We start from the raw sequence: 23690 nt of genomic DNA, 5'->3' as shown, positions 1-23690 counted from the left end.
GGTTGACGGATGAGCTCATTACCCTAATCGCGACACCCAACCTACAATATGGTAGGGGCAAACAAGTCAAAGTCTGATATGCTGTTCCCAGTCCTTCTCCATAGCCTACACACATGATCACTCGTCAATGCATCATCCTAGAGCAGCGTCCGGCAGTCTCGTGCTCTAACCTCGTCGACCAACCTGGGGATCTCTTTCACTGCTCGCATCATTCATTGATCTCCTGCTTCTGGAATAACCCTTTCCAAGCGGTCAGCACCAATGGCCCACCCCACTAGCGGCGAGAGTATGGTAGCGAGGAGGCAGTCTCGATAACAACACCGAGATAGAAATGCGAGCTTACCTTCTATTTCGGGCATCCAGGGGTCTCGTAGCCGGCAGAAGAACTCGCCCCGGGGTTCGACCTGGCCGCGCGCGTGGTCTTCCAGCGTGCCGTAGAAGACGTATATGTTGTCGCCGGCGTTGGGCTGTGTCATCTCGGGGTGTCAGCTAGTTCTCGATCTCGCACACCCCCCTTTTTCTGTCTCCCATCGACTCACCCCGTACTCGAGCAACGGCCCCCCGCATACGCCGCAGAACTCGCGGTGCAGGGCACTCTTCCGCCCCCCTCCCGCCTGCCCTTCTCCTTCCTCCCCGCGGTCTCCGTCGCTTCTGCTGCCCATATCCGCCTCGTGGACACGGACGTGCTCGGCGCCGCGCGTGAAGGCGAACGCGGAGCGCGGCACGCGCGTGGTAACGGCGTGCTCACCGCCGGTGAACCGCTTGCAGGCGTGGCAGTGGCAGATGCTGGTGCGCGCCTGCGCGTCCGGGTCCGTCAGCGAGATGACGAAGCGGATCGCACCGCAGGCGCAGCGGCCAGGGAGCGGGGTCATCTCGAAAATACAGCCCTCTCAGGGGTGGGTGTGGTTACAAAGCTTCTGAGGGAGGTAGTAAATAAAGAAGCGTCGTCGTAGATATGGCTTGCTGTTGTTGTGAGATTGGTAGATTAGTCAGGTTGAGCACCGGTCGTCGGCGTGCTCGCATTAGGAGTGAACTCAAAGGCCGCGGGGCGTCGGGATGGAGACGCACTATGTTGATTATCTTCATGTATGTTTTACTAAGTCTCGTGACATGTGGCGATGGGGTTGATGATATGGAAGATAGTCAGGTTCGACGAGAGATGGTAAGTAACCTCTGCGTCCGGGGGTTCGTCGATGCTGCGTTGTGCGGTTTAATAGCGCCACAACATCAGGACTGTTGCCCTCGACCGACCATCACACCACGATGGTTCTACGCACATATCTCGGCGTGATCCCGGACTTCAGTAGGAGAAATGTATAGAGGGTTCTCGTCTTTTCGCCGCCGTTGGGAACTCGGATATCCCGACTCCCTGCCCCCGCCGATGACGATGGCTCGACGTCAGAGGAATCGGAGCCGGTGTCAGTCCGGTCCGTCTTGTCCCGCCTTCTCGGCACCGGATCCGGAAACAGAGCGCCGCGTCAGAGCCTAGCTAGCGAGCCGAATTTCCCATCGTAGAGTGGCGCGCGTTAGTGCATAGGGGCGCCACATGGCCCTTGGCATTGTTATCGATCAGTAGAGCGGTATTATCGACCAAGACGTTGAGATATTAGAAGTAGTTCTAGAGCTAATATTGCGAGATTGGATGGAATTACAACTACGGGTTGCGGGCGCGGTAGCGGTAAACCCTCGCAGCCATGGCATCTGCGGAGCGCTTTCACCGGCAACTTTCCGCTATTATTCGCCCTCCGCCGTAGAGTGTATTGCCTCCCGTCTGCGCAGAACCGGCTGGCCGTTCTTCAAGCATTCCGGGCACGTTCTGCCAACGAAGCCGTCTTTGGACTGTTTGTCCTTCTTCTTCCCGCACTCTCTGCAATGGAGATGGCAGTAGTACAGGTCGCAGTTCTTGGCAGGGCACTCGACCTTCCATCGACAGTCCTGGGTGAGGTGTTGCCCCCCGCAGGGGCACTTCTTCAACGAGCACTGCCTCCCGCAGTGTCCTCTCACTCCGCACATGCAGCAACGGTGAGAGCATAGCATCGCGGTCTTGTGCTTGAAGTGTCCGGGAATGTGGGCTGCCCCGCACCGGCGGCTACATCGAACGAAACACTCGAAAGCTGTGTGAAACTGCGGAAAAGGCCGGCACTTGCACCGGTTGTTCGCCTTTATCTTGCAGTTTCTCGATTTGTGGGAACTCGACTTGCAATAACCGCAGGGAAAGGGGCAATCCGACGTCTGATGGGTAATCTCGGCGCAGTTAGCACACGCGTGTTTGGCTTTCGCCGACGCGCTCGCTCTACCGGAGCCGTCGGGCACTGGCTTCGGCCCGTCCGTGAACATGGCTCGGATGTGAGTTCGGCTCAAGCTTCTCCGCCGCGACAGTTTATCCAATTCGGATATGCGTCGGCGAGGGAAGTAGACAAACCACTCCTCGCCCGGTAAATTGCCCTCAATCTCCACTGCAGTCCACGCCTTAGGCGAAGGAACACTTGAAGACCGCGGTGGCCTCTTTCGCCCCAGCCACTCTGTTGTGACTAGTGGGTTTATACGGAGCCGGGGACTCATGACACTGCCTCTCCTCCACAACAGAAGATTTGCCATCATGAACCAGGTCATACCAAAGAACACAGGGTAGAGAGGCAAGCGAAAGTAAGAAGGCGGGTCGATAGGGATGAGGTGGCCACCAGAATATAGTAAATAGCGATAGTGTGTTTCCGAGAATGCCTGATACGCCTTCGCATGTTCGACCATGCCCTTCTTCCACTTAACCTTTTTCTTGGGGTGTATATGCTTGAATTGCTTCATCCAGATCCGCGTACCAGCATCGGATTCGAGGTAATGCCGCTCGACAAATCCCACAACGACGGAATCTAAGGTTCTATCCTTCGTAGGCCACATGAAATGAAGTATTTGATCACTAGGTGACATTCCCCGCACAGGTGAGACCCAATTGAACTGCGTGTCCAGGAGCCTTTCCAGCAGAGACATATCGAGACGTAACTTGGGCTCATGATCTCTGAGCTGCTCGAGACTCGCATGCGTCCAGAATATAGTTCGGTAGGCGCCCGGCGTCACGAGACGCGGAGACATATAGTCCTCCATTATCCGGTTGACAATAATGTCGCGAGGGCCGAGAGGCCTATGGTCGTAGCGACTAAAGTCCATGTCGATGCCGTTCAGGGGATAATGCGGAACCGGGGCCATACTGAAGGCGGTGGGAGCTCCGGAGAATCCCCCCGAATACCGATGCGACAATACTTTCGATGTCTGGTCATTGGTTGACGATAGCGCACGAGTCCGGGTCGGATCTGGTGGGCGACGGATTTCCGAGACGGGGCAGGGGTGGGAAGGTTTTCCTTTTTTTTTCCAGCAGAAAAACCAGCGTGACTCTAGGGTCTCGTCTTCCTGTCTTCGAGCATACAGCGTTCCATCAAGCAAGGCCGAAATATGAACTCTTCGTCGTCGTCGCCGCTGCCGATGTGTTTCTCGACTCTCAAGCAAAGACGGGGAAGGCTAGTAGGATTGTTGGGGAGAAGTCTCCGTCCACTGCGCCGTTTGCCAGGGAGCGTTGACAGCTGGCCTTAGATACCTCTGTAGAAGCATGCAGGTACCCTGAGTGTACAGAGGTACTAAGCGATGTGCTTACGCGACCACGGTTCGAAGGCCCGACGGGTATGATAGCTTAGCCGGGGCGCAGGTACCGGGGTCGGCAACGATACGCGCGATGTACATGCTCGCAAAATATCCGGGCGCTGAGACGGGTGGCTTGTGGCTTGCCGTGGCTTGGCTTGCCGTGAGACGTAGCGTGGCTTGGGTTACGTCATCTGGTTACGAGATGCAGCGCGGAATGACCTCTTTTCGGCACCCTCCTCTTCCCCATCTCCCCCTGTCCAATGCCAACCATCCACCGTTTCCTCCTTCTACTCCTTCGCCAGGTATTAGCAATCCCTCGTCGCCAAATGGCCGTCTGACGACGTGGGTATGGCCGCGGCGATCGTGGAGGGAATTAGAGCTCCCCCCAGGTACGGTCGCTAATTTCGGCCCGTCCACCAGAACGACGCGCTTCCGTTTCACGATACTCCGTCGACCGAAGAGGCAAGTCATCCTTGGCCAAGGCATCCTCGGTCAAACCTTTGATTCGATATTCCTTCATCCCATACCACCTTGACTGCTGGTGGTCCCAGGACGGACCGAGAGGGGATTAGCCCTCGCTGCGAGCCTCCACGCCCTGCCCATTCGGACGTTTTCCTTCGACTTCTTTTGTCAGCACAGATGGGACTAGAGATGCCGCCCGTCCCCGGCTGGCCCGTTGGGTGGCAGGCAAATTCCAGAACACCCATGACAGGGCAGGGACCCCTGATTTCCGGCCCTGGAAACCAGAGTCGGACCCGGCTCCAGGACTTCTCACCCGCATTCTACCCTACATCTTGGGCTCGCTAGCTGGTGAAACTGACGCAACTGGCGAACCCTCCCCCGGCGAGCTCTTCACAGAGGCTCGCTCGGGGTCATGCAGAAGGGATGCCATCGTGATGGTGGCATGCATCGAGATACAGGGTCGAGAAATTCCTCCTATCATGACCGTTGTGATGATGGCGAGTGCCCACCAGGGTCTTCTTTTTCTAGATGCCTGTCCGGAATGACTTTCCGCGAGCCCAAATGTGCTCGTCAGCCTCAAGATGTACTCGTATTTAAACGCGGTGCTTGGACCTGTGCCTCTCTCCATTTCGGACCCCTCTAACCTCGTGGTCTTCATCGTGGACGCATCTGGCTAGGACATTGGAATCATGGGTCGTTTCGGTCCCTTGGGAACGCTGCTGCTCGCAGCTGGGCTGAGTCAGCTTCCCCCTCCCCCCCATTGCTCCCGCATTCTTACTGACGTGGGTGTAGACGTCGAGCGATGCCTCGGGCAACAGGGCACGCCAGCTGTGTACACGGACAGCGAAACTGGTATCATCTTCAACACTTGGACGGTCCCGGACAAGGCAGATGGTGCTACCGGTGTGTCGGCCTGGGGTGGGCTGACCTTCGGTGTTGCACTACCTGAGAATGCTCTCTCGGTCGATGCTACCGAGTTCATAGGATACCTGGTAAGCAAACCGAGCTGGATGTGAACAGAAAATGTTCGCGTGCTGATATTCTGGATAGAAATGTGGCTCCAACGGCACGACCTGGAACTCCTATTGCGGTGTATCGTTCGGAGGGCCGATGACAAACAGCCTGCTCCTTATGGCCTGGCCGTACGAAGACGAAGTTTTGACGTCGTTCCGTTTCGCCAGTGGATATACTAGCCCCGATCTCTATACCGGCAATGCCACGTTGACGCAAATCTCATCTACCATCAATGAAACACATTATAGTGTGATTTTCAGATGTCAGAATTGTCTGGCGTGGGACCACGGTGGTGCCTCCGGCGCTGCATCGACCAGCGGTGGCTCATTAGTGCTAGGTTGGGCCGCTGCGCTTCGCGCACCGACGAACGCTGACTGCCCAGCCGATAGTGTTGTTGCGTTCCACAACAATGGCGAAAGTATCTGGGGGGCTACTTTGAATCAGCAGGCGGCGAATCCGTCGTATTCGAGATGGGCCGAGCAAGCCACTGCTACGGTTACTGGGAACTGTGGGAGCACGACACCCACATCGACCTCCTCCGCGACTGTCCCTACCGCTACCGCTACCGGTATCCCGGTGCCAACCGGCACCTACGACTACGTCATTGTCGGTGCGGGAGCCGGCGGGATACCCATAGCTGACAAGTTGAGCGAGGCGGGTAAGAGTGTTTTGCTCATCGAAAAGGGACCCCCTTCCTCGGGACGATGGGGAGGGACGCTGAAGCCGGAGTGGCTGGAGGGTACCAACTTGACTCGTTTCGATGTCCCGGGCCTATGCAATGAGATCTGGGTCAACTCGGCCGGCATCGCGTGCACCGACACCGACCAGATGGCCGGTTGCGTGCTCGGCGGAGGCACGGCCGTCAACGCCGGTCTGTGGTGGAAGGTATGTCGCATGGGAAGTAATATGATCTAAATGGAAGCTAACAGCAATGATCAGCCCTACGCTCTGGACTGGGATTACAATTTCCCTGACGGATGGAAATCCAAGGATATGGCTTCGGCAACCAATAGAGTGTTCTCTCGTATTCCGGGAACAGACACTCCTTCGACGGACGGCAAGCGGTATTACCAGGAGGGCTTCGAAGTCCTCGCTGGCGGCTTGCGATCTGCAGGCTGGAGCGAAGTTACCGCTAATAATCTCCCCAACCAGAAGAATCGCACCTTTGCTCATTCGCCCTTCATGTTTTCCGGCGGCGAGCGCGGTGGTCCCATGGGCACTTACCTCGTTTCTTCTAGCCAGCGCACGAACTTCCATTTATGGTTAAACACGGGAGTGAAGAGGGTGATTCGGGATGGCGGGCACATCACTGGTGTCGAGGTCGAGCCCTTCGGAGAGGGCGGCTATACTGGTGTCGTCAACGTCACACCCGTTACCGGCCGCGTCGTCCTCTCTGCCGGTGCTTTCGGGTCGGCCAAGATCTTGTTAAGGAGTAAGTGACATAGCCAATCTCCGCGCTGGCGGCCACGTTCCTGACTTTCTCAGGTGGAATCGGGCCAAACGATCAGCTTGAGGTCGTCCAGTCATCCACGGATGGTCCGACGATGATCACCAACAGTTCTTGGATCAACCTGCCGGTTGGTTACAACCTAGAGGACCACACGAATGTATGCTTTTGCCCCCATTTCCGTTAGTGACGTACGCTTACCCTCTTTTGCAGACTGACACCGTCGTTACGCACCCCGACGTCAAATTCTACGACTTTTATGAAGCTTGGGATGACCCGATCCCCGCCGACAAGGATCAATACCTAGGTGAGATGCGCCGCGCCACGTCATAACAAAGACGCAGTCCTAGGCTAACCCATAGGAATAGGTTCTCGCTCGGGTATCCTGGCTCAAGCAGCGCCAAATATCGGACCACTGTAAGACAAATGCAACAGACGTAAAGGAGGGCACGGGGAGATTTTGGAACCGAAGGCTAACACTAGGTAGATTCTGGGATGAGATCCAGGGCGCCGACGGCGTCGTCCGACAACTCCAGTGGACAGCTAGAGTTGAAGGGAGCGCCGGTACACCAAATGGATGTGAGTTGCGATGATAACCTGCGTACGGCCGCAATCTAACGGAAGTAGATGCGATGACCATGAGCCAGTACCTCGGGCGGGGGGCCAAGTCAAGGGGCCGTATGACGATTACGAGGGCGTTGACAACTGTGGTGTCGACAGTGCCCTACTTACATGATCAGAACGACGTGGCGGCTGTTATCCAGGGGATCAAGAACGTCCAAGCAGCCTTGGCGAACGTCGAGGGTCTCGTTTGGACCTATCCGCCGGCGAACGTAACTGTGGAAGATTTCGTCAACGATGTGAGTTTGGCGAGTCAGGTGTAGGTAGCGGCTATTCGCGGCTAATACGTTTTTAGATGCTCGTCTCGTACACCAACCGGCGCTCAAACCACTGGATCGGTAGGTTTTTATGAGCTACGCCGTCCTCATATATGTCACATGGCTGACAAGTTGCTTAGGTACCGCCAAGCTTGGCACGGACGACGGTCGGACAAACAGCGGTTCGGCGGTGGTAGACCTCGACACCAGGGTGTATGGCACGGACAACCTGTTCGTCGTCGACGCGAGCATCTTCCCGGGCCACATCACGACGAACCCAGCCTCGTACATCGTGATCGCAGCTGAGCGCGCTTCGGAGAGGATCCTGGCCTTGGCGCCACCCCAGGCCCAGCCGCAGTACGCGCAGTGCGGCGGAAAGCAGTGGACGGGCAGCTTCCAGTGCGCGGCGCCGTACACTTGCACGGCCCAGAACGAGTACTATTCTCAGGTGAGCATATTCCCACGTCCCCCTCGGCGCTTTCGACCTCTCCAGCTGACTCGGTTCGCAGTGCGTCTGATGAGATAATTGTGTATACTACTTATCCTACGAGCAGAGCTCTGGTTCCGAGATCCGCCCTCGCCGCGTGGTAGCCTCGCCTCGCAGCTCTTGTAATTGCTTACTAGTACCAGCCAATAGAAGTACGCTACGATAGAGATAGAGACTATTAGAGTGGACATTCCGCTGCAGCCCAATATGTGCATGCTGTCGGAGTGTGTAGCGCATGGAGCAGCGCCAGCCAAGCACCACCCCGTTCCCCGATAACTACCACGACTAACTTGCTCGAATCGGTCCGCTATGTACACTCTGCAACTGTTATCAACAGTTGTCTTTGGTGCTTCTGATGGGAAGAGAGTGCGTGTAAGACTCGCCGTGTAGCACATTTGTTTGCACCAGTGAGAGTATCATGGTGTCTGTGTCTTGCGATTCAACCCAGACCAGACGACACGCTGCTCACCCCCCCCCCCCCCCGGCCCTCCCTCTCACTCATCACATTCCCCCAGGCCCGTACACGAGGTTCGCCATGATTAAACTCCATACGCCAATATGAATAGGGGCCTGACGGAGAGGGCGAGGCTTCTTCTCTCTGTGTACCAGCGGCCTGTCGTATTCGTCTCTTTCCACTTCGGGCTGATCCATTCTTTAATTTCTCAATTTTGCAATGTGTTTGCCTCCCTGCTTCTCTCACGGCAGGCACGCACCTCCCTAAGTCACGCCTTCCCAGAACCCTGGCACGCCTAAAGGGGATGGCAGCGCCCCGTCAGGCGCAGCCTCGTGCCCAGCTTCTCTCGCGACCAAGCACGACGCGCCAGCATATCTCGCTACCGACAACGCGTGGCAGGTGTACGCCGAGCAAACCCCGTCACTGCCAACGACCTATCGCGACAGCGCAAGGCGCTAGCCATGGCCGAGCGCGTGTTCCAGATCTACTCGGGGGAGCAGCTCACGGCCGAGATGGTGGCTGCCGCCGCCGAGCTGTACAGCCGCAGCTACGGCGTCTGGGGCCCCGGGGCCCCTCGTGAAGGTGCGCGGGAGCCGTCCGGCAGACCTCCCGCGCGATGTATTTTCTTTTTACTCACTCGCAAGAGGCAGGTAAGCGCATCCGTATTAGCGCGCGGCAGCTGTGCGCCGAGTACCTCTCGCACCCGCGGGAGACGCTGTACGCGCGCGCCGTCGTCGACGGCGTGCTCGCTGGCCAGGTGCTGTGCACCCGCTGGCCCGGCGCCGACGGCCGCCTGGTCTGCTGGGTCACGCTGCTCGTCGTCCGCGCTGAGTACCGCCGCCGCGGCCTCGCTGCCGCCCTCCTGCGCTGCGTCCAGAGCGACCTCGACGCCGTCTACGGCCTCCTGAGCCCTAACCCCACCGCCTGCCTCGCCGCCGCCCACGCCTTCGGCAGTAAGTGCATCACCCCCCTCTTTCGAGGCGTAGAACCCCTGTGTCCCGGCTCTGGTGCTGACCGCCGCGTAGCCCCCCTCGACAGGATCAGCCTCGAGTTCATCGCCACCAACGCTGAGGCCGTCCTCGCCGCCTCGCCGGTGCCGCGCCTCCGGGGCGTGCGACTGCGCGGCACCGTCTTCAACGCGGCGACTCCGGGCAGCCTCGTCGCGGGCGCCGACACTCAGTTCTTCGTCGGCCGCAGCGAGCTGCTCACGAACCTCCACCTGATCGAGGACCAGTACGCCTGGCCGCTCGGCGAGCTGCCTCCCGGCCACGAGTTCCTCCTGCTCGTCCCCGCCCGCGACCGCGGCATCTCCCCGCCCCGGCCGTTTGTGCCTCAGCCGGTGGATTAGAGCTCCACCGTTGACGAAGAGGAGGAGGAGGAGGAGGAAATGGAGGAAGAGGATGACGAGGACCTGGGCCCGGTGGTGGAGGTAAAGGAGATGTTTTAACGGCGGCAGAGAACAACGACCGACGTCTTGCGATGGCGGAAGCCGAAATGTGGCGCGGTGCTTGCTCTGGAAGAGTGGCCCGTCGGACAGGAAGACAGCCCAGCATAACCCAGTCGAGTCTGCAAGGGAGGTGATTCCCGCCACGCAGTCTCTATGCCTGCAGCCGTAGTATTTGCGTATAGTTGTACCCAATACCTCACAGAGTGTATCCCCCCTTGGGCACCAGCTGCGGTAGAAATAATAATATTCCATGCTATAGGCACCACGTGCATCAGTTGAATATGGTTGCTTAAATATAATCGCGAACCATTGCCGTAGTTGAGGCATAGAGGATATGACACAAAACCTGGAAAGATTTAGTTATACCCATGAGCTACAAGCACCGGTATAACTATAATTTGTTGGAACTCAAAGCCATCAGCTCTCTCCTAACACCATACCTCTTCCGCTCCACTACTGATAATCTAGCTTCCCGCAGCTATCCAACACCACCGCCGAGGGAGAAAATGTTGTGGCGTTTTAGGGGGTCGGCAGCAGCAGTGCACGCTTCAACCAAAAACCTCTCGCGGCAGTGCTGGGGCCCCCAATCTAATTAGCACAAGAGGCATTAGTTCCTGCTCGGCCGGCGGGCGCTCTTCTCTCTCCTAGTATCCTTAAGCCTTATAAGCCACACGGGTAAGTGATGCGATTTCCCGTCGGCTCGAGTAGCTGCTCGCTTATCTCGTCCATCTCGTGCTGGTCTGACGTGCCCGGTTGACTCAAAAGCTCCGTGATAAACGCATCTGGCGCGCCCTCGGGGCCCCAGGTTTGTTGTGAGCCGGTACCATCTGCGAACGCGACCGCGCTCTCACATGTCTGTATGCCACTCTGGTTGAATGTGCTGTTTCTGTCGGGAATAGGTGCCTTGTTGTTTCTGTTGCTATCTGTGCTAGTGAGAAAGCACCAGTGAGGTCGACAAGATGAATGCCCGCTCCGTAGTCAGAAAGAAGACTACGGGGCTGGTCGAGGAGATGCCCGTAAATAGATCCTCAGACGGTGAAGACACAATGATGACTTTTGCGGAAGATTGCTGTCGCGCTCCGTCGTGAGATTTCCTGGATAGGAAAGAAAGACTTTAAGAGTAGGGGAAAGAAATGGCCGAAGGGGCGTCAATGTTGGTTGCCAGAAGAGTAAAGAGGCCACAAGTGGTCGATCACGAGCATGCCTGTCATGAGGTGGGTATTCGACCTCACTGTCACCATTGCAACGACGGGTCATCTCCTGATGAACGAGCATTCGTTGTAGACGAGGTGCTTGGGACCTTCGCGGATGGCTTCTTGAAGGGGGAGGTCCTAAGTGTACGGATTAGTAGGGTCTCGTAAAGACGCGTGTAGAGACGTACCATGACGCGGGCCAGCAAACGTTGAATCGAATTGTTTTGCCTCGACGTTCCCCAGGCGAGAGAGGTCGAGTTTGTACGAGAGCTCGCGACCCTTCGTCCACTTAGCTCTCAGCTCAACGTCGCGCATCCCATGGAGGGTTGGCTGGAGTCACGGCACTGTCACCTTGAAGGACACTAGGTCTGAGGAGGAGACACGGCAGAGTATACGTGTGCTTGTGGCAAAACCGGCCGGGCTAGCCCGTGCGATTCGGCTTGAGCTGTGTGAAAACAGACGACAGTATCACAGCGACATCTTCCGTGCGTAAAAGGCTACGGGGATGTATTGGATGCCATCCGATGTTGAAGAGACGGCTCGAGCGAAAAGACGAAGCCATGGCCAATCGTCTAGCTTATACGACCGTTGAGGGTGTTGTAACCGTGGGGTAGAAGTACGGCCACCACAGAGAAGAACATGGCGACCATGACCACGGCCATGAAGAAGAAGAGTTGAAGCTGGGAACGGATAGAGCTTGGGAGAAGTTGGGCCATGGGAGGAGATGGATTATGGGAGGAGATGGATTGTGGGAAGAGTTACTCACAAGACTGCGCATGGGAGGTAGGCAGGCACCCAACCCCATGATCGGGGCAATGGGCCTTGTCCATATACCCACTCCATCTTTGTAGCACAGGCAAACCGGCAGATGGTTGACTACCAAGATAGTAGCTGTGATTGCCCCCTCTCCTCGCCAGTAAGAGGTATCTAACGATATTCCATGCATTCCTCTACGCCTTTCTGCCTGAATATGGTCAGATCTCTGGCAAAGAGAGGGGCGCCTTGGGCAGTTCTGCCTACAAGTCCCTCTCAATAGCTGTGACTAGTCTTTTCACTCACCCCCCCCTTTCGCAAAGCCCACCCCCCTTCCCCCCCTCCCCCCCCACGACTTCCTGTGCCCCTACATTACACCAAAAACGTCATAGATGTCCCCTCATGTCCAGAACCTGTGGAAGGAACGTCCCCTGAGGCAGAAGAGCATGGGGACAAACTGTGGACAGCCAAATATGGCAGGTTTGTCCATTACTCAAGAGGGACTTTTGGAACATGACATGTTAGTTGCTTACTTGTTACTTGTTGATGCCCCAGATGCAATGTACCTATCCAACACAGTCTGCGGGTGTGTGTTTGGGAGGGGGAGAGAGCTTGTAAGTGGTATGTGTTATGTAATATTATCACAGGCCCACTACAGAATAGGTAGTTGACAGCAACTTTCCGCCAAGGCGGAAGGAAATGCTGCTTCCATGGGTATTGCCAGTGTTACTGAATCATCTCTGTACGGTATGCCGTCTATTTTCTACATCCGAAGAGGAAGTACGCCGCTGTCTCTTACGGTTCCCCTTGCCGACCTACCTACCGGGGACCCCCTCGGTGCTCTGCTGGACTCCTTCGCCCCGTCGTGTCGACCGCCTCTAAAACTTTGCTGCTCTACCTACGTGTAGGTAGGTAGGGATTTTCTCTCCAACCGCCGCGGTGCAGAGCTGCCAGAGAATGAACCCCCCCATAATACCATAGATATACGACTCCCCAACGAACTGGAAAGTCCCAGGTCTTGCTATACTCTCCTGTAGGATGAATAGAACTCGTCCACCCTTCACAATAGCGACAACGTTGCCGGTTCGGGCCGTCTTCGGCGCGATGCCAACATGCCCTTTCTCCGTAACGACGAACCTCCACCCGTAAACGGTCTCCTGAAGTGCGGCGATGTAGCCGGTGCTCTGCTCCTGAGGTGAATCGCCGGTCCCCCGCCTAACCGCTGTGCCATGGGCTATGGGCCAATCCGCGCCGTTGACAGAGCGGCCCCTATTTCCCCTTCTACGTTCCATCGATATGCGTCCCGAGGGCCCTTGACGATGACCCCAAACCAAAACTTTCCGCAACGGCCACCTTTGGGTACGACACAGAAGCAATCGGTACCTACCACTTCAGGTCCTGGCATGACTCTCGGGAGGGACCCAGGGCCGCAGAATCCGCCATTCCATCAACTTCTTTGAAGTACTCCTCTTAATATCCCGCTCCACAGTTGACGATCCGCTGATCCTCTTGACAACGTCCAGGCCGTGCCGCTCAACCGTCACCTTGTCCGTCCCGGGAAAGTGATTGATTGTGGCGAGGAAATTTATAGGCTAATAAGCAAGATTGCCCTGCGCTGACAACAAAGTCTAGATGGTAGATCTGGACGCCTATTCTCTTTGCGGTTTGGGGCCCGTGACTGTCCCATACTCGATGACAGCGATAGTCATCCGAGCTAGCATTGTCGAGGTCTCTTACAGTATTAGATGCTGCCCAAGTTATCGGGTCGTTTCTTTTGCTTCGAGGGGTCCTCCTCGGCGGTTCCGCGTTTCTATCGACTCGAACCCCCCAAGGAGGACGGCGTTGACAAGACGCCTGCCCGCCAGCTGCAAGCACTGCCGACCCCCGAGACATCTAGGGGGCGATGCCGGCTCGTGGCCAGTTGCTTCGGTGTGCTATATACCGACAATACGTATGCTGCACGCAACTGACACCTCGGGCGCCTCATCATCTCGGGATCCAGGTCCAACTGATGGCGTATACTCGTGTGATGCATGAAACGGAAGCCTCCACATTCTACGACTTGGAATAAAGGCTTGAAATACGGGCTACGTGTGTACTACTACGTTGTAATTTCCGAGGATACGAAGAATGGATAGTTCAGCTTAATATTGAAACGCTGGATACGTGACAAATCTACTAGCAACCCGGTACGCCTCCCGACTCCCACCCCGAGGCTCGTAGAGAAGAATCTATCCGGGCTGGCCTCCCGGGGCCCGAGCTCTACGAACTGCCCTCATCTAGACGTGGCCGCGTGCTCTAGGGCCGTTCTATTCGGTGCTAGGACATCGGCCCCGCGGAGCCGCGTCCACTCGGCCCATCACATGCCGATCTAAGTCTACACCCCACGTATATTTTGCCTATCTAATACATGTCGTCAAGGAAAACCCTGCGGACACACGGAGTAGTGACACTACCAGCAGTAGTAATAGCACCAGTAGCAGCAGCATCTAGGCGGCGCCGAGGCGCAGCAGGGCAGGGTCGGGGCGGGCGTCGGGGGCGTCGGGGCGGCGGGCGGCGGCGGCGATCTCGGCGAGGCGGTTGAGGTAGCTGAGGTAGGTCTGCCAGCCGATGGCGGCGACGCCGCTGACGACGGCGCGGAACTCGGGGGGCACGAAGGTGAAGCTGAGGGCGGTGACGGCGGGCCAGAACTTCCAGGCGTTGAGCCAGCTGACGGGGACGGCGCCGCGCACGCGCGCCCACGCGGCGGCGACGCCCTCGCCCGCCAGCAGCGCCTGCGCCGCGAAGAAGTAGCTGTTGAACGTCGGCGTGAACACCAGCTGGTTCACCACGATCTTGACCCCCAGCGACACCGCGTGCGACCCGTAGTTGAAGTGCCGCGACAGCCAGAGGAACCTGCGCGCGCCCGTGTTAACGGGCGCTTTTCCCTTTGCAAAGACCGAAGGGGGGGGAAAAAAAAAAAACTCACCACCAGTACATTGGCAGCGCCGCCACCGTCCCGATCGCCATGTTGCGCGCCGTGCGCTCGGGCGCGTAGTCCTTGCCGCTGATGGCCTGGGCGCTGACGTCGGCGACGGCGTAGACGGCGACGGAGCTGAGGATCTGGGTGGCCCAGGGGCGGGCGCGCTGGGCGCGGGCGTACGCCTCGCCCGCGCGCGTCAGCGGCCCGAGGCGCTGCCACCAGGCCCCGGGTATCGGCGCCGCCTGGGCCGTCGCAGGGGAAGAGGAGGAGGGGGCCGCGGTGTCGCCGCTGCGCTTGGGCGGGGCGCTGGACTGGAAGCGCCGCGGGGTGACCGGGGACCGCGGGGCGCACGGGCGCCGGAGCGCGACGCGGAGCATGGCCGGCGGTGGGCGGCCTAGGAGGCAAGTCGTCGGCAGCGCAGGCATCGCGAGCGGGCTTGTGCTCTTGGCCGAGCCAACGACGAGTCCGGCGGGGTGGTGGAGATGCGGAAGCGCCCCGTGGTAGGCGTCTACAGAACCAGGGCCGCGAGGGGAAAGGCGGGCTTCTTGCTCGCGTAAGTGTAGGTAGATGGACTAGGCGGAACAGGCGCTAGAGCAGGAGACGTAAGAGTGAGCGGGACGACGGGGTGTATCCAATATGATCACGGCGCGCAAGAGAGGAACAAAGGCCCTGCGTATGTCCCGTCGGTGTATTTCCCTCTGTCCTCGCGTCTTAGGCCTGGGGAAGAAGAGCGACAAGTACCGCAACACCACGGGGTAGAGTGAGAGGATAAAATCGCCTTAGGGACTATCCGCAAACCAGAAAAGAGAGAGGAATCTAGGAAGGGCGAGAGAGACAGAGAGAGAGAGAGAAATGACCCTGGAATTCCAGCCCTCTAGTGATTTTTTTTTTTTGGAGTCGCGCATCTCACCTTTCTCCATACTCCGTTGCGTCACCCCGTCTCGACTCCTTCTTATACCCTCGAGGGCCACGGCAATTGGCTCTCTCGCCTCGGTCGGCCGAGGGCGGAACTCCGAGAGGTGGCAGGGAACAAGATCTAAGACGGGCTTCAGCAGATTTGTCACTGAGACATTTTTCTCTCCTTTCCGTACAGGTACCTTGGTTGCTGTGGCTGCGGCCATGATTACATCAGCTAGGTAATAGTACCTAGGTGCTGTGGCGGTATTGTCAAGCCACACAGAGTCGGTACAACAATACGGCTTGGCCACTAACCCCTTTCTCAAGGGCCGTCGATGTAGGGCATAGTAGGGACCATATTATCGTATCTCTCCGGCGCGTGAGCCCGGTACTGGTACGGCGTAATTCATTCTGAATGAGTATGAGAGGTACGTGCCTCGTACCTACAGGTACCTACCTACCTAAGGAAGGCAAGTTAATCAGCTCGTTATGGCGTCTGTGTCAGGGGGTGTGTGTGAATGTCCTCCTACCCCCTAAACATGAAAAATGCAGAGGCGCGAGGACGAGCATGGAGATGGTTCCACCCTTGAAAACGCCGATAAGACCCCCGACGCACGAGATGAAAGCCCAGAACTACAATTTTATGGTGAATATGCCCCGCCCCAACCCGCTAGGCGCGGCCGTGTGTAGAATCACCACCACCACCCCCTGCCATCGTCGAGTTCCACGCCTCGCCAGGTCACCCGCCCCTTCGGCAAACCTCCCCGGCTCAGTCCAGCTCGCCCTGCACGTACCCGATCTGCCGGCGGGCGCCGGGACCGGCGCCGGCGAGGCTCGCCGCGAGCGCGCCCTGGCTCTCGACGAGCTTGCGCTGCTCCTGGATGCGGCCGCGCAGGCGGACGTCGGCCTCGCGGTCGAGCCGTTCGAGCTCCTCGCGCTCGCGCACGCGGATGCTGCTGAGCTGGGCCGCGTTGCCGACGCGCTCGCCGCCCACGTCGCGCTCCCACTGCAGCGCGCGCGTCTGCCGCTGCGCCTCCGCCGCCAGCTCCGCGTCCGCGATCGCCTGCGCCCGCGCCAGCCCCGCCTGCGTCAGCGCCTCCTGGTGCGCCAGGTCGCCCGCCTGCCGCGCCCGCTGCTGCCGCATCGCGCTCGCGAACAGCTCCTCCTCCGCCCGCGCCCGCTCCTGCAGCGCCGTCAGGTCCGCGCTGTGCGACCGCTTCTTCCGCGCCGCCTCCAGCTCCGCCTGGTGCGCCCAGATCTGCGCCTGCACCGCCGCCAGCTCCTTGTTCCGCTGCAGCGCCAGCGCGTGGTCCTCGCTCTCCTTCTGCAGCCGCGCCAGCCGCGCTTTGCGCTCCTGCTCTTCCATCTGGATATGCGACGGCATGCCCACCGCGTCGTCCGGCTGCGCGCCGCTGTTGGCGTAATACACGTCGACCCCGCGGTTCGCTCGCAGAAGCGCCAACAGCTGCGGCTTGTTGTCAGACTCGGGCAGTACGCGCTGGACGTACGTGGTAGGCGAGTACGTAAATTCGCCGTCTGAATAGTAGTTGAAAGGTTTGTTGATGTGTTTCCACATATCAGCTCTCAGCAGTACCTTCGTCGTAGTGAGCGGGTCGGCCGACTCCAAGGCTAGAAGGAGGACTGATTTTCCTTCGGACTGCAGGGTAACGTCGGAATCACTTTGGAGCAGAAAAGTAATCGCTTTTTCCATCGCCTTCTCCCGGCGGGCCGTCATCTCGCCCGAGTCTGCCGCATGAAGACATAACTCGCCGAGGGCGCTGCGACCGCCGTGCAAGGGGCTCGGGAAGTCGGGGTCGTGTTTATATTCGACTAGGACCTGCATCGCTGGCAAGTTGAGTTCCCGCGCCGCGTTGTGCAGCGAGCCGTCGTTCCTCGACGCCCCAGCGGCCAGCAAGTTCGACATCATAGTGATGGACAGCTCGCCGCCGATAGCTGACGCCATGGACAACGGCGACCTCCCCGTCGCGTCGGCGACGTCGACCTCGGCACCCGCGAGCAAGATAGACTTGACGAGATCTTGCCGGCGAGATTGTATAGCAAGCATCAATGGAGTCACGCGGGAGACGGGGGACTCGGCGTTGACCTTGGCTATAAGGCATCGTCAGCACGCAGATTCAGCAATAAGAATGGATTGTCTCCACTGACCACCTCTATCAATCAGCACCTTGATCACAGCGCTGCTGATTTTCTTCTGGGGTTGAATAAGAGCCCACATGAGCAGCGGCACCGGCTCGTCTTCCTCCATCTGCTCCATCACCCTGCAAGTCGTCATCTGGTCGTGGTAGAATCCGGCATCTAGCAGCGCCTCGAGCACCTTCACGGATCGCGGGAACTGCGTCAAGGCCCTGACAAGGACGGGCTCCGAGCCAACGTGGGTAAACAGGACATCGACGTGACTATTCCCGTCGCTGTATTCAATGAAGAGCGTCACTAGCTCGTGGATATCGTCCTCCGAGGCTGCGGGACTGAAAATATGCGGGAATGCGAGCGTCAGCGCCTTCGAGTCCGGTTTCTCGCGTAGTAGCCTCCTCAGGAGGTCGGGGTCCCCTTGCGCAGCCGCTTTCTGTAGCGCCTCTCCGTGGTTGTAATTAACGTCCGCGCCGTGCTTCAGGAACATCTCCAAGAAATCGTTCGCCAATTTTCCGTGAGTCTCAGCATACAGGCTCAGGACTGCAGCGAACGCAGATCCTATTGCATCGCCGCTAGCGCCCCTATCGAGTAGGCACTTGGCGATCTCGTACCCCCGGGTAGACAGCCACGACGACACGCTGTCGGAAGCAAAGGCCTTAGTAAATGCCAAAGCCGCGTCTTCGGGGCTGATATTCGAATCCAGGAGCTTTTCAAAGGCTGATGATGACAGGGTCTTCGTCGCATCGATTAGGGTTTGGCAGCTATTCGCTGCCGGCGAAGCACGGTGGGAGATCAAAAGCTCGATCAGCCTCTCGTCCGGCTGTTCCTCATTCACCGCCCGGTGCAGAGTAGAATGGATGGCATGCGGGACCGGCTTTCCCGCCTGGAATATCCAACTCATGACGGTGAATCTTGTGTCCCTGTTAAGGTCCCAAGACGCCTCTATAGCGCGAACCAAGGTATGAGAAGACGGTCGTATCTACTTTTGCGTTAGCACCAATCTCGAAGCAGCGTTTGATCGTCGTAAATGCCCTACCTGACGTCCACCCACGTCAACAATGCCCAAAAGCATCTCCAGGTTCCCCAAGAACGCGCTCCTCGCCGCTTTCTCGACCGCCTCCCCGTTGTTATAGTCGGGGCTTGCTCCGTACATGAGCAGAAGCTCCACCAGGTGTTTCGCGTCGTCGCCGTACCTCTCCGCCGACACGAGCTGGGCGTCGACGATCTCCCCCGTAACCCCCATCTGGAGCAGCAGCTTGAATATCTCCGCCCGCTTCTTTAGGTCCCCCACTTGCGTAGCTGCCTGTAAACCTCTCTGCAGCGTGCCCTGGCCGACCTCCACGTTCCCCGCGAACAGCATCGCTAAGACGTCAACGGCCCCGGAGCGGCAGGCCTCTATAATTGCCTGGCCGTCCCTGTGCTCTGCGCTCCCGCCGTTCTGAACTAGGATCGTGCCGAAATCCAGGTCTCCGTCCGACGCGGCCGCCAGAAGAGCATCCGAGACGACGTCGCCCGACGCGCCGGCTTTCAACAGGCTGCCGCACGACATTCTCCTCGAGACCTTACTCTTGGCCCTCGTCGCCTGAATGAAGCCCGTGTTGAGAATCTCCGTCGAGAATTTCTTCTTGCGCAGGAGAAGCTCCACGATATCTGGCTTCTCCGCCTTGACGGCTTCAATCAGGGCCTGCCCGTCCCGAGTATCAGCCCGAGCCAGCAACGTGTTGATGAGCGGGATATCCTCCGGGTACGTGTTCACGGCGAAGATGAGGGCTCTATTCACTTCGGTCGGCGGGATGCCGCCGTCGAGAATCTTCTCCGCGAAGGTTAGCCGGTCCATGAGGTCGCGGATTCGTAGGGCGTGAGGCATGGCGAACGCCATCGTCGTGGGATTCGGGTTAGCCGTGAAGAGGACCTCGACTAGCTGCATGTTCGACGCTGCTACGGCACGGCACAACGCCTCAGCGTTGAAGGCGTTCACATCAGCACCGTTTGCCAGGAGGGTTTTCACCGACGAGAAATTCTGCTGCTGTGGCGGCGTCTTCAAAACACCCATCACTTCCTCGAGGAGGAGGGCGGTAACCGTATCCTTGGACTCAGTTCGACGCAACAATCCGTTCAGCTTGTCAGTTTTAGCAGCGGATGCAGGGAGTTTCACTAGGCTCTTCAACCCTCGTTCCAGAGACGCGGCGTTCGGTTGGCCCAAGCCCAGAATCATTTCTAGAACTTCCGGGTCGGAATGTAATACGGCGTGCTCGACGGCGATCCCCTCATCGACGTTAACGTCAGCGTTGCCTTGCTGGAGTAGAGTCTTCAGCAACCGCTTATCGAGCGGGTTCGCTTGCAGCACAGCACCGACCGCTGCGGACACTTCAGGCCCGCCTTGGGACGCACCGGCCGCCAGGAGCATATTCACAATCTGCAACCGCAAGGGAATGTCATCGATACCCATGGCCTTGGAGACCGCTCTAGCCGCCACCTGGATAGTCGGCTTACTCTTAAGCAGCCTATCCAGCAGTCTAATGTCTTTCTGCATAATAGCGGCCGTTATGGCGTGACCTTCGTTGAAATTCACGTCGGCGTTGTATCGGAGGAAGAGGGCGATGAGTTTCTCGTCGCGGTGAGGTGGCTGCTCGTCGATCGCGTTCTCCAGAGCAGAATTGACAGTCGGTCCCGTCAGTCCCGCCCGGAGAAATAATTCGGAAATCTGGTATCGTTCAACAGGGGGTAGGTTGCGCACACTGGGGAAGATTTGTGCGAGGGCGACCGGGTTCGGTGGCTTGTTAGACAAAATGAGGCCTGCAATACCGGCGTCACCCTTCTTAACAGCAAGTTGTAATGCTAGGGCACCTTTGTGGTCCGTCGACGCGACTTCGTGTCGCTCGAATACCATACTTCGCGTTCCGCCCCGACCGCCTTTACTCTCAACGACCGTCCCGCCGGGAAATAGAGGCGTAAGTAACAGTCGTACCGCTTCGATGTCGCCGACCTCCGCCGCATCCACCAACGCCTCATCTAATGGCGGGCCGGCAGCGCCTTTTCGGAGAAGTAAATTTAGCAAGGTGTGCCGTTCCTCGAACCTCATCTTCTTGGGCAGTAATTCAACGCATTCGGATGCGTAGTGGGAGTTGAGTTTGGATTTCCCGCCCAGCATGACCTCCACCACGTCAATCTTGCCCTTCGACACTGCCTTGCGCACCGCAATCGCATCCTGGTACTCGATTGAGGCGCCATACGATGTTAAAAGGTGAACCATTTCCAAGAAATAAGTAGAACTGGCTTGGACGAGGGCCTGCGACACGGGTTCCCCTCCAGCCCCCGCGCATAGTAGAACTTCTGCTATGGCGAGCTTCTCGTTCGGGTTTATGTTTTGATGGTTCATGAGCTGTTCGAATGCTTCGTTGAGGCTAAGCTGGGCCGGCGGTTTGTTCCCGAGAACGACGGCGAGCGCTATATCCTTCCGGCCTAACATCACGGCCGCTTTCAGCGCGGCGCCGCCGTCGTGATTGCCGTCCGCCGTCGACAGGCTGAGATGCTCGACTGTGCGGAGACACCCAGCCTTTGCCGCCTCGACCATGGATTGGGAGACCCACTGCACGGACGGTCGCCCATCCGAGCCCATGACCAGGGCTACCAGCTCAGGCTGGCCGCCGCCGGCGCAGATGTTGCGGAAAGCATCTTGGCCTTCGGCTGTCTGCGCCACGCTGGCGCCGTACCTCACGAGGAGTCTCGCTATAGCCAGGTTTCCCGCCCGAAGCGCGATCGGCAAGGCCGTATCCAAACTCAAGGCGTCGGCATAGGGCAGGAGAACCTCGACCATGTCCACCTGGGCGTTCTTTACGGCGATCTGGAGCACTTGACTCCGCTCGGCCAGGTCGAGACTCTTTCTCCTGCTGAGCAAGCTGGTGCGGCTCTTCTGGGCCAGATTCAGATTGCCGCCGGCCAAGTTGAGCTTGGTGATGAGGGATTCGGCAACGCCCGGGGATCCCTGGTTGGTGATATGAGCGACGAGGGCGCTGTATATCTCTCGGTACTCCCAGCCCTTCTTCTTGGTCGTGAAGGCGCGCGAGATACTTCCCTTGTGCTGGTGGCCGTGGGATTCGGTGGCGCGCTGCCCCTTGAGCAGCTCCTCGGCCGCAGACTCGTCATTCGCCGTCCGGTAGGATGGCGCCTGGTCGGGTCTCGGAGAGGGGGAGGGCGGCGGCTGGCGACTGAGGGCCCATTTCTCAGCGAGCTGCTCCAGTCGTGCTAGCCGGTCATCTCTAACAGGAGGTTGCTTCATGGTGACGACGGCGAGGTTAGGGAGACACGGGACATGGGGGAAATGGGATCTCCCCTAGTAGAGAGGGCGATGGTAGCACGCGGCCTGCTCCGACGGGGCGGGGAGCAATCGATGTAGGTCGACGGTTGGACGCTGTAGCTACAGACTGAGTGAGTGGTCAACGATGAGGACAGGAGCTTAGTCATCGAGACACTCGGACTGTGGTTCCCAAGAGGTTGGGCATCACAAAGTCTTTCTTTGGGGTTAGCCTGCTGGGTCCGAGGTTCAGAAGTGGGATCGACGGATCCTTACCGGGAAGACCAGACCAAGACGAAGATGGGACAAACAACAGCTAAGCGGGGCGACGTGTCGGCCGTTTTGGGAATGCAAATAAATGGTATGGGTACGGGCTCGCGGTGGTTTCGCCCGTTTGGGTGCCGCGCGTTAGAAGAATGCTAGTAAAAAGATACGGGACGAGTGAACGAACGGAGAATTAGCAGATGCAGAAGCAAAAAAGAAAGAAAGAAGACGGAAGCGAGAGAGAGATGAGAAAACGGTAAACGAGATGATGTTTCGAGGTTGAGACACGCCAGGAGGTTGCAGTGCCATGTCGAGTCCACCACTTAAACGACCCGGGCAGGGACAGCTTCAGCCACAGCGTAGCACCACCGCTACGTAGCTAGCCCAGCCCGACCCAGCCGTCCGGAGCGATCCCGGCTCGAACCCGCAATTGTGGCTGTGCCGCGCCAGACAGCGCCGGCACCAACAGAGATACCTTGCCAGATACCTGACCTGACGTGGTGTACGCGCGGATGGTGCCGGTAGTTATGAAGTTACCCAATGTACATGTAGACCGTTGACGCAGTCATTGTGTGTTAGATAGGTAGGTAGGTAGGCATATGCGATGCAACGAGGGACCTCCTCATCTCACCTCGTACGTACGTTGTCCGCGTCTCCCTTGCGCAGTCCGCAGACAACCCACTCTACTACTCGCAGCTCTCTATGTTTCCTCCCTTCTCTGTCTGCACTGCCTCTCTCCCTCGCCCCTCGGCTCCTATACCCACCCGGCCTTGCCATTGAACGGGCATCCTCCTCTGCGCCGCCCCGCGACCCAGACACATGCAGGCCGCGCGTTGCTTCCTACCACCCATCGCGTATCCGCGGGGTGCGGGCGCGCGATACAAGCACGCACCCCAATTCCCGCTACGCTTACGTATTTACGGTAGCAGCAACAGCATCTAGGTAGGTATATAGATGTGCCAGGTAGGCTAGCTGGCGAAGATGCGGGGAGGGCGCTTAACCCATAGACCATAGACTATATACTCTACTTACCTAGCCTAGGCACTTAAGGGGTAAAGAGGTAAGTGATAAGAGATGCCTATGTATGACGCACATATACATGCCTCACACGAGCACTTCCATCGACAACACTTATGTGTTGCATCGGCGCGCTGGCTCGGGAGAGCGCGGGCGTATTCGTACTCGTCACGTAGGTACGTAGATTCCGCCGCCGCGAATGGTAGGATGACAATATATCGTTCGCATAGCGAGAAACGATACATAGTGGTTCCAGATCATCGACGTTCCCCTTCCCCTCGACCAGGCAGATTCGTGAAGTCAGACTCGGTGTGGCTGTGTGCAGCTCGGTAATACAGTC

At 58.1% G+C, this 23690-nt stretch overlaps 7 protein-coding genes across 7 annotated transcripts; 2 read left to right on the top strand and 5 right to left on the bottom strand.

Moving 5' to 3' along the window:
- Positions 1-208: 208 nt before the first annotated feature.
- GGS23DRAFT_598000 (Mss4-like protein) lies at positions 209-872 on the bottom strand (the record flags this gene model as incomplete). The annotated part of the gene is made up of 3 exons (XM_051518710.1): positions 209-240; positions 344-467; positions 540-872. 3 exons carry the CDS (start codon positions 870-872, stop codon positions 209-211), a joined length of 489 nt encoding a protein of 162 aa, XP_051370694.1.
- A 740-nt stretch (positions 873-1612) lies between these two features.
- On the bottom strand, positions 1613-3346 carry GGS23DRAFT_121585 (uncharacterized protein). The gene has a single exon (XM_051511089.1). It carries the CDS (start codon positions 3199-3201, stop codon positions 1735-1737), a length of 1467 nt encoding a protein of 488 aa, XP_051370693.1. The 5' UTR covers positions 3202-3346; the 3' UTR covers positions 1613-1734.
- A 1250-nt stretch (positions 3347-4596) lies between these two features.
- On the top strand, positions 4597-7962 carry GGS23DRAFT_121454 (carbohydrate-binding module family 1 protein). Its single transcript, XM_051511087.1, has 12 exons — positions 4597-4830; positions 4885-5084; positions 5143-5991; positions 6046-6538; positions 6592-6713; positions 6767-6860; positions 6922-6970; positions 7041-7132; positions 7181-7413; positions 7470-7512; positions 7572-7879; positions 7941-7962. Exons 1-12 carry the CDS (start codon positions 4782-4784, stop codon positions 7947-7949), a joined length of 2541 nt encoding a protein of 846 aa, XP_051370692.1. The 5' UTR covers positions 4597-4781; the 3' UTR covers positions 7950-7962.
- Positions 7963-8833: 871 nt separating this feature from the next.
- On the top strand, positions 8834-9720 carry GGS23DRAFT_605904 (uncharacterized protein; the record flags this gene model as incomplete). The annotated part of the gene is made up of 3 exons (XM_051519837.1): positions 8834-8954; positions 9023-9325; positions 9398-9720. 3 exons carry the CDS (start codon positions 8834-8836, stop codon positions 9718-9720), a joined length of 747 nt encoding a protein of 248 aa, XP_051370691.1.
- Positions 9721-12497: 2777 nt separating this feature from the next.
- Positions 12498-13494, bottom strand: GGS23DRAFT_574020 (uncharacterized protein). Its single transcript, XM_051516714.1, has one exon. The coding sequence runs from the start codon at positions 13055-13057 to the stop codon at positions 12644-12646; it is 414 nt and encodes a 137-aa protein (XP_051370690.1). The 5' UTR covers positions 13058-13494; the 3' UTR covers positions 12498-12643.
- A 760-nt stretch (positions 13495-14254) lies between these two features.
- Positions 14255-15152, bottom strand: GGS23DRAFT_597996 (uncharacterized protein; the record flags this gene model as incomplete). Its single annotated transcript, XM_051518709.1, has 2 exons — positions 14255-14660; positions 14734-15152. The coding sequence occupies 2 exons, from the start codon at positions 15150-15152 to the stop codon at positions 14255-14257; spliced, it is 825 nt and encodes a 274-aa protein (XP_051370689.1).
- A 1241-nt stretch (positions 15153-16393) lies between these two features.
- On the bottom strand, positions 16394-22054 carry GGS23DRAFT_597995 (ankyrin; the record flags this gene model as incomplete). Its single annotated transcript, XM_051518708.1, has 3 exons — positions 16394-17733; positions 17791-18754; positions 18827-22054. 3 exons carry the CDS (start codon positions 22052-22054, stop codon positions 16394-16396), a joined length of 5532 nt encoding a protein of 1843 aa, XP_051370688.1.
- Positions 22055-23690: the final 1636 nt, after the last annotated feature.

The sequence above is a fragment of the Durotheca rogersii genome (genome assembly GCF_024521655.1).
Source record: "Durotheca rogersii strain YMJ 92031201 chromosome Unknown GGS23scaffold_15, whole genome shotgun sequence".
NCBI classification, from domain to species: Eukaryota; Fungi; Ascomycota; class Sordariomycetes; order Xylariales; family Xylariaceae; genus Durotheca; species Durotheca rogersii.
Note: the sequence above shows the minus strand (reverse complement) of the source record. Positions and strands in the feature narration are given on the sequence as shown.

Excerpts from the sequence above, each read along its gene's own strand:
- GGS23DRAFT_121454 (XM_051511087.1), top strand. The coding sequence starts at position 4,782 with ATGGGTCGTTTCGGTCCCTTGGGAACGCTGCTGCTCGCAGCTGGGCTG. Across the intron at positions 6,714-6,766 it reads ACCTAGAGGACCACACGAAT|ACTGACACCGTCGTTACGCA; the intron begins GTATGCTTTTGC and ends CCTCTTTTGCAG. Across the intron at positions 7,133-7,180 it reads CGCCGGTACACCAAATGGAT|ATGCGATGACCATGAGCCAG; the intron begins GTGAGTTGCGAT and ends TAACGGAAGTAG.
- GGS23DRAFT_574020 (XM_051516714.1), bottom strand. The coding sequence starts at position 13,057 with ATGGAACGTAGAAGGGGAAATAGGGGCCGCTCTGTCAACGGCGCGGAT.
- GGS23DRAFT_121585 (XM_051511089.1), bottom strand. The coding sequence starts at position 3,201 with ATGGCCCCGGTTCCGCATTATCCCCTGAACGGCATCGACATGGACTTT.